The sequence below is a fragment of the Rhinoraja longicauda genome, chromosome 13 (assembly GCF_053455715.1).
Source record: "Rhinoraja longicauda isolate Sanriku21f chromosome 13, sRhiLon1.1, whole genome shotgun sequence".
Taxonomy (NCBI): domain Eukaryota; kingdom Metazoa; phylum Chordata; class Chondrichthyes; order Rajiformes; family Arhynchobatidae; genus Rhinoraja; species Rhinoraja longicauda.
The window spans coordinates 5,344,229-5,363,594 of record NC_135965.1 but is presented as its reverse complement, the minus strand read 5'-3'; the positions used below and the strand labels follow the sequence as shown (position 1 = coordinate 5,363,594).

At 38.1% G+C, this 19,366-nt stretch overlaps 3 protein-coding genes across 3 annotated transcripts in view; 1 reads left to right on the top strand and 2 right to left on the bottom strand.

Annotated features, from left to right (window-relative positions):
* The window catches only part of eif4e2 (eukaryotic translation initiation factor 4E family member 2), a 400,744-nt gene that overhangs the window by 102,739 nt on the left and 278,639 nt on the right, over positions 1 to 19,366 (bottom strand). The gene's annotated exons all lie outside the window — the stretch shown is intronic.
* Positions 1 to 19,366, top strand: part of psmd1 (proteasome 26S subunit, non-ATPase 1) — an 82,185-nt gene that overhangs the window by 46,657 nt on the left and 16,162 nt on the right. The gene's annotated exons all lie outside the window — the stretch shown is intronic.
* Positions 3,985 to 17,583, bottom strand: htr2b (5-hydroxytryptamine (serotonin) receptor 2B, G protein-coupled). Its single transcript, XM_078410237.1, has 4 exons — positions 17,191 to 17,583; positions 16,369 to 16,994; positions 5,549 to 5,749; positions 3,985 to 4,952 (listed from the first exon to the last, which is right to left on the bottom strand). Exons 2-4 carry the CDS (start codon positions 16,793 to 16,795, stop codon positions 4,078 to 4,080), a joined length of 1,503 nt encoding a protein of 500 aa, XP_078266363.1. The 5' UTR covers positions 16,796 to 16,994; positions 17,191 to 17,583; the 3' UTR covers positions 3,985 to 4,077.

Sequence of the window (19,366 nt, the reverse complement as noted above, 5' to 3'; positions counted from 1 at the left end):
TTTTATAGAATGCAATTACCAATATCTGAATCTCAGGGGCTTAAATACAGTACAAAGTATTTGATAATTTATTGAAAACTCATAATTTACTGACATTTATATAAAAGTATTAGTACTTAAGAAAATAATAAAAACTGATGTTTCAAATAAATGTTCAGTCGTAGGATCACTGAGTTGCTTGTGGCACATAACGTGGTCCCTCCTGAAGTGATACTTAGTAGGCACTAGAAAGTGGGTTAGTTGATCTTGGCTGAAAAAAACAATGGACTTGGTCATTGCAGGTGAGTAAATAGAAAGATCAAATAAAAAAAAAATGTTCACAAATATCCAACTGTAAAATGTGCTTGAAGAATTGGAAGTTATTGTAATGTCGTTGGCTGTTGCTGAATTGCTTTCTAGCATTTGTAAGGCTGATACCTAAAGAATGGCGACGAGAATTACATAGCTATTTGGTGTCAACAAAATTCATTACAAAAGTTACAGGGACAATGAAATCAATAATAAATGTAACCTACCCTCCTTAGTGAAGTATTTGAAAACCTCTTGCTGAACCATAAGCTGGTTTGTCTTTCCACAGATGTTATATGACTGGCTTAGTTCATCCAGTATTTCTGTTCTTGTTACCAGCAGCTGGACTTTTATGTTTTGCATAAATTAAGTAGTCAAGATATTACTTACAAAGTCTAAGTGTAAAACGAAAAGCATAATTACAAGATTTCTAATCGATTTTACTAGGCTGCATTAGTTGGCTATAATTGTAAATGAATGATTATAGCATGTGAGGATGTAAACCAGTTTTGGGGCAATTGAATGTGACAGACATAGGACATTAGTAAAGAACAGGCAGACATAATTATTTTTGTTTACAGGAAATACCTTGATGGATAGCTTGATCCTTGTTAGCAGTAATGATTGTTTTCCAGTCATTAATTTTCTCGATCTTTTCTAAGAAATGAATGTCCACAGAATTTCTGCACAGTTTTCAAATGGATTGTAATAATGATTGAAGAGGGCAGATAAAGAGAACACTTTCTCATGTTTATTCAACATGAAGAGTACAGTTTTAGCAACTTGAGCAATTCTGTTTTTAAGGAGTATAAATTCAGCTGGCCGCTTTGTTAACAAAAATAATTAGGGCTTGTAAAATGTATCCATTAAGTTCAATTTTACAAGAGATAAATTAATTTTAGTAGAACTGATAGAAGCTAATCAGATTTAAGAAAGAGCATGGAAATCATTATCATAATTACTTATGTAGATGCAAATAATGATTTAAACAAACATTGTCCGGGGATCTTTTTTTATCCAAGTAATTTGTGTGTTGGTGCAATATGCAAAGATAATTTCAATTTGGTAGTTTGACAGTAGCATAGATCACTGCCCATATTTTAGAACACAATGCAGGGCAGTGTCTATGTGTTAAGAGTGTTTAGATTTAGCAATACGGCACGGAAACAGGACTTTTTGCCCATCGAGTCCGCGTCGACCAATAACACTACAAGTGTTATTTGCACACTACAAGTGCCCCACAAACACAAGGGACAATTTACAATGTTACAAAGCCAGTTAGCCTACAAACCTGTTAATCCTTGGAGTGGGAGGAAACCGGAGATCCCGGAGAAAACCCACACAGGTCACGGGGAGAATATGCAAACTCTGTACAGACAGCACCCGTAGTCAGGATCAAACGCGGGTCTCTGGCACTGTAAGTCAGCAACTCTACCATTGCGCCACTGTGCTGCCCAAGAAAAGGTGTAGAAAATAATACTTGTAAGCAGATATGCAGGTTCTGATATTATTTGGCCTGCGTATCATTTTTGTTTCTGTATATCATAATTTCTATGGATTTGGTTGTAAATTTGGAAGGGAAGATTTCTCAGATTAGGCACATGAAATTTAATAGCTTGTATCTTGGTCAGAAATTCATGCCGGTCAAAATAGAAATCAAATTATTTTTTAAGTGCAAAGGCAGCAATGAGGTATATTGGAAATTCATCTTTAGTGAATGAGAAGTCTGAAAACAGCACGGAAGAAGTTGTTCTTGAATCTGGTGGTACATGCTTTCAAGTTTTGGATCTTCTCCCTGACAGATATCTGGATTAAGGTTCTTCATTTTAAATAAGGATGCATTTCTTCTAATCACTGTTCTGACAAGGTAACACGAGTTTTGTCCCCACTCATGTGCGCATTATTAGCTTTTTGTCTTGGTTTTGAGCCTTTCATTTTGTTTTTCTGTCTTTCCTATGATCTAGTTGTGCTCAGATCCTCCTCTGGGAGTGTTCCAGCATTCCCCAAACTTGGAATAATTTAAATTCAGCTGAGTCTTGCATTTAGAGCCATTATTTCAGGTCTGCACATCACTCAGCATCAACAGGGACATAATAGACCTATGTGAGAATGCGTGGTTCTATTTAGTGGAAGATGGACAAAGGGATACTCATCATTTATGGCTTCTACTATGGCCATTGCTCCGTCCTCCACAAAGGACCTCCTGCAATTTGCCAACTAAGTGGAACTCCCTAGTTGGTTGCCTATCGATATCTTTTCAATGACTTCTGTTCCTTCTATACCCCACATCTGATCATTAGGAATCTGGTTTTTTGGTTAATCAAAATTTGTAGTGGTATTCCCCAGATCCGTGCTTTCACACTGCTTGAATGTCACAAGGGGAATTGATAGTGTGAATGAACACTATTACTCAAAGTAGAGGAAATCAAGAACCAGACTACATAAGTACATAAGGTCTTCTTATCGAGTCCACATCACAAGATTAGAAATTGTTCAGCCAGAGCTGAACACACTTCTCGGCATCTGCATGCAATGGCGTTTTGCGCTTCTTGCGCATAGTGGTGGAAAGATTGATGGAAACCGGGCCGTAACATGAACGCTCTTTCCTTGGCCCCAGTACATAAGGTGAAGGGAAAGATTTAATTAGGAATTGGAGGGGCAACTTTTTCACTTGGAGACTTATGGGTATATGGAATGAGGTGGTAGTTGAGACAAGTACTGTAAAAGCTTTTAAAAGAAACTCAAAACAGATACGTGGATAGGAAAGGTTTAGAGGGATATGGGGAAAACGGGCAACTGGGACTAGCTTAGATAGGGCATCTTGGTCAGCATGGATGAGTTAGGCCAAAGAGCCCGTTTTAGTGCTGTAGTACTCTATGATAATCGAATTATGCTCAACGAATGAGCCCCCATAGTCCTGTTGGGTAAAGAATTCTAAAGATGCACTATCTTCCAGGTGAAGAAATACCTTCTCATTTCAAACCAGAACGGTCGACTTAGTTTGAGACTGATGCTTGTTTTGAGACACCCAGGTGCAGCCCCCTACGACTTTTGTAATATTCCCAAAACGGAACACAATACTCCAAACGTCTTGGATAACTATACATAATGTTCCAACTTTTATACTGATTATCCTGATGATGAAGGTCAATGTACCAAAAGCCTTGTTTACCACCTTATCCACCTGTAAGACCACTTTCGGGGAACTATGTATCTGTACACCTAGATCCCTTTGCTCTACAACACTCCCCATGGTGCTATGTATTGACTGTGAACGTCCTGCCCTAGTTTGACTTCCCAAAATGCAGCATCTTATCCGCATTTAACTTGTTTAGCCATCCCTCAGCCCACTTGCCCAGCTAATCAAGATCCTGCTGCAACTTTTTTTGATTGTTCCCTAATATTTCCTTTTTCTTTGTGCTGCGACATGCCATTGCTTTCTGCCTTTATTCAGACATTGAAATGTGTTTGTCGTTACATAGTTTGTAAACCTAATGGTTCTCAAATTTAACTTTCTCTGTCAAGTGGATTTGATTGGAGGGTGAATGACCAAAAGAGTGAGGGTAGCTATAATCACGCTGATGTTCGATCTGGAATGATTTATTGTAAACCATGTAACAATATAAGAAAATCACCACACTGATCACTATAACAAATTGTAAATATATATCTTTTTGAAAGGTTTAATAGGTCACGGCATGTTGTACATGTTGAATCTGCACACTGATTAACTTCCACGTTATACAGAATGTCAAGTAGTTGTTGGTTCTTTTGCTTGTATATACTATTTTACACATAGCTTACTGCTTCTTCCGCTTTGTCCATTTCATTTTCAGCGAGTAATAATGTGTCCAGCATTATTGTGGTTTGGACAGGGCCCGATCGTAGCCGCAGGGGACTAGCATCAGTTGGATTGATTCCATTTTTTGTACTGAATAGTTTGGAGTTTTCATTCATTGATGTTTGAAATGACATCCGGTTGAAATACCTCCGAAGCATTTTAATATCCTTTTTTCTTATATATTGACATGTAATATACCGGCTGAATGCCTTGCGAAAAGTCTTGTTGAAAAGAGTATATACAAGTGGATTGACACCTGAGGAGATGTAACCCACCCAAACAAAAACTTCCATCAGTTTTTCGAGGAGTTTCTGATCACAGTTCTTACAGATGGCAGAAGTAACATTCGTTACAAAAAATGGGCACCACATCACCAAAAACAGGAAGAAAACTATTCCTAAAACCTTAGATGCTCGTTGCTCATTGCTGATGCTCTGCATGGACTTTTTACCCACACTGGAGAGTCTTCTGATGGGTATATTCTCAGGTGTGCAGGAAAACGCCCTGTTCTTTAATGAACTATTGATTATTACAGCCTTCTCTGGAGACTTGGTTGGTGTAAGATCTTGCTGGAAAATGGCTGAGACAGTAGTCCAGTTAAGCTGCTGAGGTGGTTTGGCCCTAATCAGGTAAGCTTTCTTTCTCAGCACCTGAATTGTCAAGAAGTAGATAACTATCATGATGGCAAGAGGAATGAAGAATGCAGTTAATGAGCCAAAGACCATGAAGTCTTTAAATATGTCAATTTTAAGTAAGCAAGTTTTGTTTATAAAGGTATTTGTTTCATCCTGTAGGCCTTTGATAGGGATGGGAATAGCAATGCCTATGTTGAAGAGAAAAGAAAATGAGATCAATGCAGTAATAGATTTTCATTTTATGCCTTATCAAATTCAGTACTTAATCAAACCAAATTTGAACTTTAGTATGTGGAGAGACAAGGTTGCCTTTTGGTAATATGTTCTACTTATTTTGGAGTATTTTTGCAAAATGTTTAGCATTTCTGCTTTGTTTATTTCTGGAATTTTAAGTTCAATTGCTTTTATAAACACGACTAATTAATATGAGCAACATATTTCAATTTTTTAATTTAAGCAAAAAAGACAAAGTTCCATTCCAGTTTTCAAGTTCAGACCATTTTCTATTACTAAACAGTATTGCTTTAGATTGAATTGGATTGTAGGAAGTGTAATCAGTTCCAAGCTATTGCCTCTGACCGTTTAATGATAAAAAATGAGAGAACCGTATTTGGACTTGAGTTGGAAAAAAAAGGATTTTGTATCTACTGATAAGATTACAAATAATCATCATCTACTATCACTTCTATGTTGTTAGTTCCATAACAAGTATTATTTAATTTGATGTCTATCAGTCAGAAGAATTTAAATTAAGTTGTTAAAGTTTCCAGTAAACTGTACATACCGATGGAGATGAACCATACTATTATGATCTTAATGAGAACTTTAGCCCTGGAGTTGAAGCGACTGTGCTGAATAGGTTTTTTAATAGCAATGTAACGGTCTAAAGAGATGGCACAAAGATGCATGATTGAGGCTGTGGATAAAAGAACATCCAAGGATATCCAGATGGGGCATATCTCGCAGGGTAACGGCCACTCAGAATCTGAAAGTAGGCAGAAAAGTATTAGAATTTACCTGAAAGTCTGTCAACTCGAGCATCAAACTTCAGGTTGAGTAGCATTTCTTTCAAAAGCAACAATATATTTACATGTTCGCCACCGATTTATTTTCTTTTGCATTTAGTTTTTTTCCGGCAACTGGTGGTCTGGCGCCTCCTTTAATCTGGACAAAATTACGAGAGCGCACTTGAAATCCCCCCGCCAGACGTCCGCCAATTGTGGCACCTGGGCCGGGTGAGGCAGCCGCTCGACCTCATTGGGACTTCCCCGTTGATTAGTGGGTTGAATTACATTTAAACAGCAGTGACTTTTGACTTAATATAGGCATTTTGTTAAATGGCTTTGTCTGACGACTAGCAAACTGGTGATGCAGTTATGTTCTCTAGTTCCATAAAATAATATTGATCAGAATGTTAATAATGTGTGACATTTCTCAAATTGGCCAAGAGTTTATCCTATATTAAATAATTTCTGTCACTGTTTCTAAAAAAGCCAATTTTCAAATGCAGGATTGAATAAAAGAGGAAAATATCTAATCAAATTAATTTTGGTATCCAGGAATAGATCTACAAAAAATGGCTATTTGATTTCTGTTCCGATGTGAATTTTACACTAACCCTGATCTTTCTGTGTGATTAAGACGATTAATTAAACTGTATAGTTACCATTCTTAATACAGTTTCCCCTTTTTCTTTTTATGGTATTGTCATATTTTATATGTGATAGCAAGGACATTTTATGTCTGAATGTTTCAATTTTTAAAAGCAGTAAAAATAACTTACCAGTTATCCCACAACAAAATATATAAATTAAATTCTATTGTAAATGGATATAATTCCATTGTTGTTAGTGGATATACTACTTTACTTACCAATTATCCAAGAGCCCAATCATTCTGAACAAATGTATAAAGTTGCACAAACAAGGCTATTTAGTCCATGTGTGTTTATGCTTCATAGGAGACAATTCTTGTGCCTCATGTGTTATTCTAATTGGCAAATCTATTCCTTTCTCCCTTAAGAGATAATCTAGCTAGTCAGCGCAACAATTTTATTTGCTTGAACTTGTAGTTGAGCATTCTGCATTCTTACTGTTCTTTGATAAATTCTCTATTTGATTCAGTATCTTACATTTGCATGATCGAAGGTATTTATTCACAAAATGCTGGAGTAACTCAGCAGGTCAGGCAGCATCTCAGGAGAGAAGGAATGGGCGACGTTTTGGGTCGAGACCCTTCTTCAGACTGTCTGAAGAAGGGTCTCGACTGGAAACGTCGCCCATTCCTTCTCTACTGAGATGCTGCCTGACCTGCTGAGTTACTCCAGCATTTTGTGAATAAATACCTTCGATTTGTACCAGCATTTGCAGTTATTTTCTTACATTTGCATGAGATTTAGTTATTATACTGGACATTTCTGAGGTATAGGCTCTTGCATGAGTGAAAATATTTTCTAAATCCACTCTAACAAACTTGCATTACTTAAAGATCTGCGTCAAATTGTTCTATGTTCTCCAGAATCCTCATTCAGTTTTTCCTAATGGAAAGTTTGTCGTTGAACTAATTTTCTGAAGACGTTTTTGTTACCATCTTCAGAATATACAGTGGCCCATTCATGATTTGGAACTGAATTTTAAAGGCAGGGTAACAAAATGGGAATATAAATTCAAATTAAATAATAACAACATCATAAGCAAGATGTTTTGAAGATTTCAGTACAGGATTAGTAAAAAGGGAAATTGCCTTTAAGTGAAACGACCTGTTAAATAAAGGTCTTGTTGAACGTAATTCCATAAAATGACGTCCAGGATATTAACCATGTGTGCCTACGATTTAATAATCTCTCATAGTTGCGTTGAAAGAGAATGGATGTGGTTATATAATCCAGAAGGGTAGAATTTATGCCGTTGAGTCAGTTTGGATTTAAGCCATCACAGAATTTTAAAAAACATGGAAGTAACGTTGTATTTTGTTCACACAACATCGTAGTATTTCAGATGATTTTTTTTGTTATAAAAGGAATTAATAACAAAGGAATTATCAAAGAACAGTCTGTCTCAGTATTCCAGTTGTATCAAGTGATCTACTGACTTAACCTTCAATCTGTGTCAAATTTATTTGGCCATTTGTAATCTTGAGCAAAGATTGTTTTAAAACTGCACTTACAAATATTTTGTAGAGTTAATAACTTGGTTATTACATTAAAAAACAAGTATATACCGTTCCAAAACAACAGGCCAAACGGGAAAGGAGGCAGGGTGGTGTTGTAACCAAGGTGGGTTCCAGAGCAGTATGCAGTTGTAATATAAAGGCAGTGAATGGTGATGTGGATTTGGTTTAGGTTGAAGTTACAAATAGCAGGGGAAGGACGAAACAGATGGGAATAGTCTATAGACCCCAACATGTTTCCTCCCGGTAGTTCAGAGCATGAATGGAGAAATATGAAAGGCATGTTTGAAGGGAACTGTATTTATCTTGGCAGATTTTATTCTACACATTGGACAAACCAAACTGGCTAGGGTATTGTTGAAGAAGAATTTGTGAAATGCACCATGGATTACCTTTTAGAGCAGTACTTTGCAGAACCTTGCTACAAAAAGGCTATTTTAGATTTGATCTTGTGTCAGTGATACAACTGGAATAATGAGAAATTATATAAACTACTCGCATCTTTCCATCTCCATCCCTTTCTGCCTTCCACAGAGACTGCTCCCTCCACAACTCCTTGGTTCACTTATCCCTTCCCACCCAAACCACTCCCTCTGCAAATACTTTCCCACCCATGCATAGGAGATGTAACACCTGTGTAAGAGATGTAATACCTTCTGTGTATGAAATGTAATGCCTCCTCCCTTGGCTCCATCCAACTGTCCTTCCAGGTGAGATCGAAGCTCACGCACACGTTCTCTAACCTCATCTACTGCATCCAGTGTTCCCGATGTCGCCTCCTGTACATCAGTGAGATGAAGCGTAGACTCGGCGACCGTTTTGCTGAACACTTGCTCTCGGTCCCCCAAAACCTACTGTTAATCATTTTAATTTCCCTTCCCATTCTCGTATTGACCTTTCTGTCCTGGGCCTCCTCCATTGCCAGAGCGAGGCCACATGCAAATAGCACCTCATGGGTAACTTACAACCCATAGGGTGAACATTGAATTCTCCAATCTTATGTAACCTCTCACTAACCTCCCTATTTTGCCTGCACAAACCCCCCTTTCCCTCCATCATGCCCCACCGTGCTCCCATCTATTTCTCCCCTCCACCCCCTTCAACTTTCCTCTCTCAGGCCTTACAATCCATTGAAGTGTTACAGATTGTAAGTTACCAATGAGGTGCTGTCTTGCGTATTCCTTCATTTCTTATTATGGCCTTTGTTCCAACCATCTATCAAATCCCCCCCCATGCCTATGCCAACATATTCCCTGCCATGCTCTGTCTTGCCTCTCACCTTTTCCAGCTCTAATCAGTCTGAAGAAGGATCTTGACTCGGAATATCACCTATCCATGCTCTCCAGGATGCTCCCTGACATGCTGAGTTATTCCAACACTTTGTGTCTTTTTAAACATTCTTGAAACTTTAAGGGTTTGGTTCACTGTCCTTGTATCTACTTATGTCAAGTTTTATTTATTAACATTCCTATGAACCATCCGTGATGTATAATTAATGGCATGATATAAATGCTTCTGTATTGCAAACTCAATGAAATCTGGAAGTCTTCTACCATGAAATTGCTCTAATATAATTTAATAGCTGTTCTTTCCCAGTTCTAATGAAGGATCATTGACCTGAAAGATTAATTCTCTTTTTCTTGCTGTAGTTGCTATATTAGCTTGTGGATATTTCCAGCATTTTCCATTTTACATATTGCCAGTTTCCAATACTTTTTAAATAATTTAAAACATAGTACAAGGGTGTTTGATTGGCAGAATGTAAATTTTTTCACTGAAATATATTATTTGACAAATTTCTCCGTTAACTTTAATTTGTCATTGCGTTGCCGATGTCTTCTTTGGTGCCACCTCATTTTATAGGCTTTTCAATGGGTATCAAATACACATTTTGAATTTAGTCCTTCCATAATCAAGTCCTGGGATTTATGTGGATAGGTGAACCTAAAATCAACCACTAGGAACATAACTGTACTTCTGTAGTGTCTGTGGTACAATTGAACTATCCCTCTGCCTATTTTCTGTCTTGTGCATGTTAGTATCCATTTTGCCAATAATCTTGTGCACTTTAATGCTGCTAGCAATTATTTTACGTGGCACTACACCAAACACCATTTCAAAGTACATGTACACAATCAGAACTGCACTATCATTAACAACCTTCTGTTACTTCTTCAAAGATCTCTTTTCTATGGAAGAACTTCAGCATGTCCATATTGAGTGTAATAAGTATTACATTGTAATTATACAATACCTATCATGTGGCAGAATATACAATGCTGCTTTATGCCAGTAGTATAAAATAAGATTTGGCCACAAATTACTTAGGAATATTGGATAAATGACCAAAATGTTGATCAATATTGAGGATATTAATTGCACGTGCAATAATCTTAACATACAGCACATAATATATGCACACATACAAACATTTTAAAAATGTGGCCCTTGTGGCCTACATATTTCCCGGCCGATCATGATGTCCATCTATGCTACTCCTATTTTCCCACCTGAATCCCTCTACTGCTTTCCTATCCAAGTACCTGTCCAAATGCCTTTAAATGTTGTAATTATATTTGCTTGCACTACCTCCTGGCTACTCATTCCAAATATTCAATACTCTCAATGTGAAAAATTTACCCTCGTATCCAGCTCTATGTTGTCACCCCTCAGCATCCTACTTTAGAGTGAAAATAAATCCAGTCTATTCAATCTTCTTCCGTAACTACAGCGTTTCACCCCCACACCTCCATTTGAGGCAAACTCCTGGTAAATCTCTTCTGCATTCTTGTTGCCACATCCTTCCTGTAGAGTGGTGCCCAGAAATGCGCACAGTACCATGCATACCAAATGCCCTTTTCACTATTCTATCCACCCATGTTGTCACTTTCAGGGATCTACGGACTTGCACCTATAGGTATCTCTTGTACATTAATGCTCTGAGGTATCCCTACCATTTAATCTATTTGGCCCCTCAAAATACATCATCTCGCATTTGTCTGGATGAAATTCCATCTGCCCAATTTTCCAGCTGATTTAAACCACCATCTTCATTATCTATGACTCTTGCTAATTTTTGTGTTATCTGCAAACTAAATAATACCTCCTGCATTCTCATCCAATAAATATATATATATATATATATGTGTGTGTGTGTATATATATAATATATATATATATATATATATATATATATATACATACGCACACACGCACGCACACATACATACAGTCAGTAAAACATCCATCCACTACTACCCTCTGCCTGACATCATCCAACCATTTATTTGATCCACTTCACCAATATGCCTCGTACCTCTTGTGCTTTAACTTTCTGGACCACGCTACCAAGTGGGACCTTGCTAAAAGCCTAATTAAAGTCCATATAGACAACAGCTACTGTTCTGCCTTCATCAATCTCCTTGATTACCACCTTTTAAAAGATTGTGCATGTCGGGTTGATTGCATTGGTTAAAATAGGGTGCACCACGTGAAGGTTGCAGTCGGTAGGGTCAACATCATCAGGATACTTGCAGGCAACAGCTGGGGATCCAATGCACATACCCTCCGTACTGCAAGCTTAGCCCTAGTCTACTCAACAGTTGAGTTTTTGCTCAACGGCTTGGGCTAATAGCTGCCACACCAAACGAGCTGACACTGTTCTTAACTCTGAAATGCGGGTCATCACAGGGACGCTTAAATCAACACCTTTGCAGTGGCTCCCTGTCCTCTCTCATATCACTCCTCCCAGCATATGCAGAAGGGAGAGGATGTTGAAAGATTGGTGCACCAACCATCAAGGCTAACCCTGACCTTCCCATACATGCTGACTTGAACAATCTACCCAACATGTGCAAACCCTTCTGGTCTTTAGCCAAATCCCTGGAAGACTTTGACCCCAAGACTGAGTGGAGCAGAGCCTGGAAAGATGCCAACACCAACAACGGAGAGGTGATCACAGACCCCACAGTGAAACCACCAGGATTTGACCTCCATCGCAAGCAGTGGCTAACCCTGAACAGGATCCACACCCTCCATGCAAGAACAGCCCATCACCTGCACAAGTGGGGGATGACAGACAGCCCTGCTTGCAACTGCGGATATCCAGACCCGTCCATCCCACACATCGTGAATGACTGCTCACTGAGGCTTTTCCCTGGTGGCATCAAGGCCACCCACCCAGCAACTGATGCTGCCCTGGCCTGGATGTCTACCCTTGACCTACAACTTTAGGCTGTGCACACCATACGCAAGCAGAGGACCTTTTTAAAAAAAACCCCATCATATTTGGGAGATATTATCTACCCTGCACAAAATCATGTAATCATTCATTGCCTTTCCAAGTGAACATATATCCTGAACTTCAGACTGTTTTCCAACAACTTCTCTACCACTGCTATAAAGCTCACTGGCATGTAACATCCAGCTTTGCACCTACTGCCATTTTTAAACTCGGGGACAACTTTAGCTGACTTCCAATTTTCTGGAACCTCGCCCATGGCTAACGAAGATGTTAAAATCTCTGTCAAAGCCTCTGCAATCTCCTTCATATCCTGGGATAGATCCAATCTGCTCTGTGGGGTTTATCCACCCTAATGTGCTCCAATATTGTTACCACTTCCTCCTTCATATAAGTGTAAGAAAATAACTGTAGATGCTGGTACAAATCGAAGGTATTTATTCACAAAATGCTGGAGTAACTCAGCAGGTCAGGCAGCATCTCAGGAGAGATGCTGAGATCTCTCCTGAGATGCTGCCTGACCTGCTGAGTTACTCCAGCATTTTGTGAATAACTTCCTCCTTCATGATACACATATGCTCTAGACTTCCTGGTGAATATCATTTGAGGGTTTATTTAGTAGCTCACTTGTATCCCCTGGCTCCATGTAATATACCACATTTGGTGAGGGTTTGGATGAGGGATTGATGGCTTTGTGGCCAAGTTTGTAGATCATATGAAAATAGGTGGCGGGGCAGGTTGTGCAGAGAATGCAGGGACTCTGCAGAAGGACCTGTACAGGTTGGGAGAATGGGCAGAGAAGTGGCAGATGGAATATAGAGTAGCAAAGTGTGGAGTCAAGCATTTTGATAGGACGAATAAAGGCATGGACTATTTTCTATGGGGAGAGAATCCAGAAATCGGAGGTGCAAAGGGATTTGGGGATGCAGGATTCCCAAAAACTTCATGTGTAAGTCGAATCGGTAGTAAAGAGGGCAAATGCAATGCTAGCATTTATTTCAAGAGGGCGAGAAATCAAAAACAGGGATGCAATGTTGAGGCTCTATAAGGTGCTGGTCAGGCCACATTTGGAGTATTGCGAGCAATTTTGGGCACCATATTTGAGGAAGGATGTGCTAGCTCTGGAGAGAGTCCAGAGGAGGTTTACAAGAATGATCCTAGGAATGAGTGGGTTAACATATGATGAGCGATTGACAGCACTGGGCCTGTACTCACTGGAGTTTAGAAGAATGAGGGGAGACCTCATTGGAACATACCGAATAGTGAAAGGCCTGGATAGAGTGGATGTGGAGAGGATGTTTCAACTAGTGGGAGAGTCTAGGACTAAAGGTAATAGCCTCAGAATTAAAGGCCTTTCCTTTGGGAATGAGATGAGAAGGAATTTATTTTGTCTAGAGGGCAGTGAATCTCCAATTCTTTGCCACAGAAGGCTGTGGAGGCTGTCAATTGATATTTTTAAAGCCGAGATAGTTAGATTCTTGATTAGTACGGGTGTTAGGGGTTATGGGGTGAAGGCAAGAGAATGGGGTTAGAAAGGAAAGATAGATCAGCCGTGATTGAATGGTGGAGTGGACTTGATGGGCTGAATGGTCTAATTCTGCTCCTATCACAAGACCTCTTGTCCCAGAGACAATCTTTTCCTTTAACTACCCTTTTGCATCCATTATAAGGTTTTAAGATTCATCTTAATCTAACTTGCCATGGTCATCTCATGACTCCTTTTTAACTACCTAATTTATTTTGTTTTCTCCCAATAAATCCTATTACTCGTTTGACAACACATTCCTTTACCTAAAATATACTTCCTGTTTCTCTCCCTGATCAAACCTTCAATATCTCATGTTAATCAGGGCACATTAAACTTGCCATCTTTGTTTCGTCCCCCTGCAGGGGAGGGAATTCTAATCTGAAGTGTTTGAGCGATAAACGCTGAAGAAATTCAGTAATGAATGATAAATGGCTAAAATTGAAGAGCAGTTACCTGGGAAGGTAGAAGGATTGAGGTATCTAGGGGAGACTAGACCAAGTGGACCAGTTGGGCCCAAACCTCTCCTGCATTGGTGCAGCACCCTATCTCCCCCCCCCCCCCCCCCCCCCACCTCCCCTCTCTCCTCAATCCCCACTCCCCCTTCCCCCTCCCTCCCTCCTCCCCTCCCTCTCCCCTCCTTTTAAACTTAAAAATGTGAATAACTTAAAAAATATAACATCGATTTCAATAAAACTACTTGCATTATCACTAAAGTGACAATGGTGAGTAAGGTGGGCCTAAAATTGTTGCGCTGTCGTGTACTGTTTTGGCTGAAGTTCAGTCACAAACAAGATAACAAACGAGAGTTTTAGTATATAGATGGCAGAGATAGAGGGAGGATGACACCATAAAAGGATTTGAAAATGGGTGAGAATTTTAAAATCGAGGTATTACTCAACCAGTTGCCAGTGTACGTTAACACACACAAGAGTGGTAAATTAACTTGATGTGAGTTGGAACATGAGCAGCAACATTTTGGGGTTGTGATTAAATAAGTAATATTTCCCAAGTGAGATTTTTTTTCAACTAGTTTGCTCTCTTTAGAAATTTACCTACCAGTAATACTAGACTTGGTCCTTTAGCTAAGTGAATTCAAGAGACTTAAAAAATATTACTTCAAATATTTGTTTCCAAAATCCTCACCGTTCCATTTTGTTTTTAAAATAAATATGTTGCATCTACAGTATTTTCCATGATTTCGTTTCAATTAAAACACATTAAAATAATTATATGCATTCACCATCAACTTCTCTTTTTCTTAAATTATGAAGATTATACCTGAATGGTATATTGTTACGTACATTATTTTAAGTGCTTTACGGCCAAATTTGAGCTAAACAATTAATCATTTTGCCATTTCATACATTTAAATTGAATAGCTCTTTTAACAATTTTGTTCTGTTGGCATTAGATGTGATATAACAGCTGTATACCTTTAAGTAGTCTCTTCTGCTCCCCTCATTCCCTCAGGAAAAAAAAGGGTTTTGAAAGAGGTATGTTTTGGTTGTATAGTCTTTTGGAACAGGAGATTTTAGTAGGGGAAAATGTACTTTGCAGTTATTGTCAAGAATTCTATTTATATATAAACAACATCTTTTGTTTTACTTTACACATTTTTGCATCTTTATAGACCTGTAACTGAGAGGGCATATTTGTAGATGATCCTTTGAGGTACATGGTAACAACAAATTACTTTTACCTGTCTTGTTGCAAGGGACACTTCCTGTCTAGTGCATCATACTATAGTGTTACTTTTCAAAATACTATTTCAACTTCTGGGTTGTAGAAAGTTTGTTCCTTTAACCGGTACTTTATTTAACTGAGCATTTGATTAAAGGAATACCCGTTGGATGAGATTAATTATACAGTGTTTAATGCAGAGAAATGAGCCATTTGGCCTAACAGATCTGTGTTGGTGTTTAAGCTCCATGTGAGTTCTTAATATTTATTTAACACCATTGACACATTATTCCATTTGTTTGCCAATTTGGTTTATGGAGCTTGCTCTTAAATGCACCATGTAATTTGTGTTATTTCCACTCTGTAATAGTTTCAGCGTATTCTGTTTGCTCTGTGCATGCAGTAAACAAGTTTCAACAGGATTCATTGTTTGGATTTATTAATGGCTGCCTTTCAACCATAACTGCAAGTTGCAGCTAGTTGAATCTTGTATTCATTGTGTTGCAGGTAAATATACAAATTATGCTTGCTCAAAAATATTGCAATAAACAATTTATACAAAGAAATGTTAAATATGGTGTACTTCTGATTTTTGTTTTCTTCAAGCTATTGTCCTGTAAATTTATAGTGCAAGATGGATTTTTCAAACATATGTGTTTAAGGTTTGGAAGATGAAAGGAGGTTAATAGGAGCAAGATCTGTGACGGAAAAACTAAAAAGGACAGAAATCACAAAATATTTTAAAATGTGCACATAATAACATATGAGTCAGAAGACTGAATAAGAACAGCATGCAATAAGTGCAGCTCAATGAAAAAGATTAAATTAATTCTTAACGCCTAGCGCATTTACATTCATTGGACAAATGCCCATTTCACATTGTTCTTAAAGGTGAAACTATACAAACAACATGCAGTCGGTAGGGTAAACAGCAGAGTAATGCTGACTTGTACCTGAAAAACCGAAGAGAAATTTGAATAACACTTACTGAACAGAATGTTTAGAAGAGCGATTGGCATCACCAAAAGTCCAACCAACATGTCCGCTACTGCAAGTGACATGAGAAAGTAGTTGGTGGCATTCTGGAGTTTCTTCTCGAGAGAAACTGCTAAAATAACAAGAATATTGCCACCAATGGTGGGTATGATCACAAGTAAAATTAGTAGCGCTGCCCACCGTAGTCCATCGTTCGACCGATCTCCTTTTAAAAAGTTGGAGCTGATAAATACACTGGTGAGCTTGGATTCCTCTGTAATTGTCAGATAGAAGATTTTGTTTGTTTCTGAAGTGTTGAAGAACTGAATTGGGGTTGCATGCATTCTGCTGGTCGTAAACATGCTTGTAGAGTCCACTGGGGTAGACACGCCATAACTGTCTGGTCCAGGCATCGTCTCTGAATATTGGCAATTGCCCATCTACTTCCTTTCGAGTAATGATGAGGAGCAGGCAGCATGGTCCGAACAGTCAGTTCACAGATCACTGGCACACTTGTGCCAGAATAACATGCTTTGTATCAGATTGTTTTGTGGTTTTGTCCATGGTTTCAGCTAGCCCTGTACTCTTGAAATAAACATTAATTTCTCCATTGTATCTTGTTCAAAATTTCCATTGTATCTGTTGCTCATTGTGATAGTTGTGTAATAAACAGTTGAGAAAGAAAGGAAAATAATTTTTAATACAGTTGTAAAAGGGTTCCTAAAAGTGAGTCAGTCATTCAGCTATTAAGAACTACTAGAAACATTTCACATTAACTTTTGTATGTTACTAATTAAATTAACAAATTTGCCCCAAGAACTGCAATTGCTCTTACCTCCAATCGAGCAGCCGCCTTTTGTACAAATTCACAAATTGTTCTCTTATCTTGACTGCTGATGCCTCTCTTGCTTTGTCGGGAAATCATTTTAGTCCTGTTTCTCTTTCTCCGCTTCCTCTGAGCTGTATAAATTTGTTTTGATCCATATTCAGTATCGCTGCCAGATCACTGCTTTCGTTTCACTCCTTGTAGCTGTACTGCATCTTTCTTTGCTATTCATCAATATGGGATTACTTAACCTTGCCCTGTGATTTTAAAAGAAAACCTCTGGTCAGTATATTTCCATCATGTGGCGATTTGGCAGTGCTTATTTTCTTCGATGTTCAGTCTTTATGATATTTCTGTGACATAATTGTTCAGCAGTGATGCTTAGCTCTGAAGATGCAATAACAACCCCCTTTTCCCCCTCCTCCTTGTTCTCTCGATCTCTCTCCCTCCCTCTCTCTCTCTTTCTTCCTCTCTCTCTCTCTCTCTCTCTCTCTCTCTCTCTCTCTATCTCTCTCTCTCTCTCTCTCTCTCTCTCTCTTTCTTTCTCCTCCCCCGCCGCACCACTTACCGCCGCCCTTAACAGCACGTATATTATCCAAATAATGAATACTGTTCCTTTCTCGTATTGCTGTTAGACGCAGCCAACGTCTAATGGTTGAATTCAGAAAAACAATGTCCATTTTTAATATCGGCGCGGAGACAGAACTATGAAATGTAATTGCATATATAACTGCAGTTCAAAATTTATTTGCTTTTACAATTTTTTTACACTCTCGAGAGAATTCTATGCTTTCCTAGTGGCCTTTACTTATTCTTGTTAAATCCGCTCGCCTTCAAAAACCTTAGATTTTCTGTTGTTATTTATGTTTGAGTATTTAATAAATTTTAAATAAACACTTTGGTGTTTGGCTCTCCGCAGGAATGAGGTAAGTTTCAGAATTCATAAATTTCTTCCCAAAGGATACACGGTATTTTGTGTGAAAGTACTAAATTCATCTCGATTCTAACATATGGAAAGATCACTTAAAGGAAAGAAAAATGGTAGTTATTTCTGATAGTTTTGACAGTTCAGTCAGTTCAGTACAGCATAATTGTGCTCTTTATGAGCATTTGCAGAATCGAAAAGGAAAATTTACTTTAAATATTTTTTTATTAACATTTCTCATCTCATCCATACTTCTGAAACCTGAGGTATAACATTTTACTCCAAACTCACTGAGGCTTATGAACTTCAAGCTGGTAACTTAAATTTTTGAGAACAGGCTTTTGCATCAGCCTGTGTATTATGAATTTTAGTAACTGTTGATTTATCATCAACTGAAATCTACTTTAAATATACATGATTGTAAGTTATTTTCAAACCAATTAGTGTTAAAGATGTGAAGCCTGACATCAATGATATGATCACAAATCATCTTGAGATTGGTGAAGGAGAAGTTTATATTGAAAGATAATCTTGCAAAGACTTCATTGCTATCTCGGAAAAGAGCTCTGCTAGTTGCATCTAATCTGTGGTATAAATTGGATATCGACATTTATTGTTAAATGCGTGTGTGGAATGTATTGCTCATGAAGTAAGAGACTTAAATAAAATTAATGATCTAAACGTTAAATTCCAGCGTGTGGGTCATATAAATTAAAGTGTTTTTTTCTTTAGGGCGAATTTTGACTTTCATCATAAATCTAGCTAACAGAATCTAATGTGCACAAAACTACAATTTGGCAGCATTTGCTGGAGTTGAACTCGTGGCTGATAGAAATATTTTGAATGCATTACAAAGCAAGGAGAAGACTATATTTATGAGTCTATGAGAAGACCTTAACCAATCCTAATAGTTTGAAATAACACTTGCTTATTTTGCAGTAATGTTAAGGTTGTGGTGAAGTGTTGGGTGAAGTAAAACAGTATCTTTCAAAGTTTACTATTTGTCATGAACCTAACTCAAACATAGGAACTAATCCTTTGGCAGAAGAAGTTCTATAGGTTACCACAAGGAGATGCAAAAGCGCAAAATGCTAAACACTCGTTCTCGCTGTCTTTTTTTAATGTGTGTTTAGAGTAAGCAACCACATCCTTATTTCTCATTCTGAAACTTTGGGCTGAAATGACAGCTAAGGATCCATAGAGGAACTTGTCTTGCTGTGGTGTATGAATTAGGAAGAAAAAGGTGAATGTATACGGTGA

Bases quoted from the DNA above. Each gene is read 5' to 3' on its own strand.
- htr2b (XM_078410237.1), bottom strand. From the start codon at position 16,795: ATGGGCAATTGCCAATATTCAGAGACGATGCCTGGACCAGACAGTTAT. The intron at 5,750-16,368 runs GTAAGTGTTATT...GCCTACTTTCAG, and splicing joins TCTTCTAAACATTCTGTTCA to ATTCTGAGTGGCCGTTACCC. The intron at 4,953-5,548 runs GTATGTACAGTT...TCTTCAACATAG, and splicing joins AGTATGGTTCATCTCCATCG to GCATTGCTATTCCCATCCCT.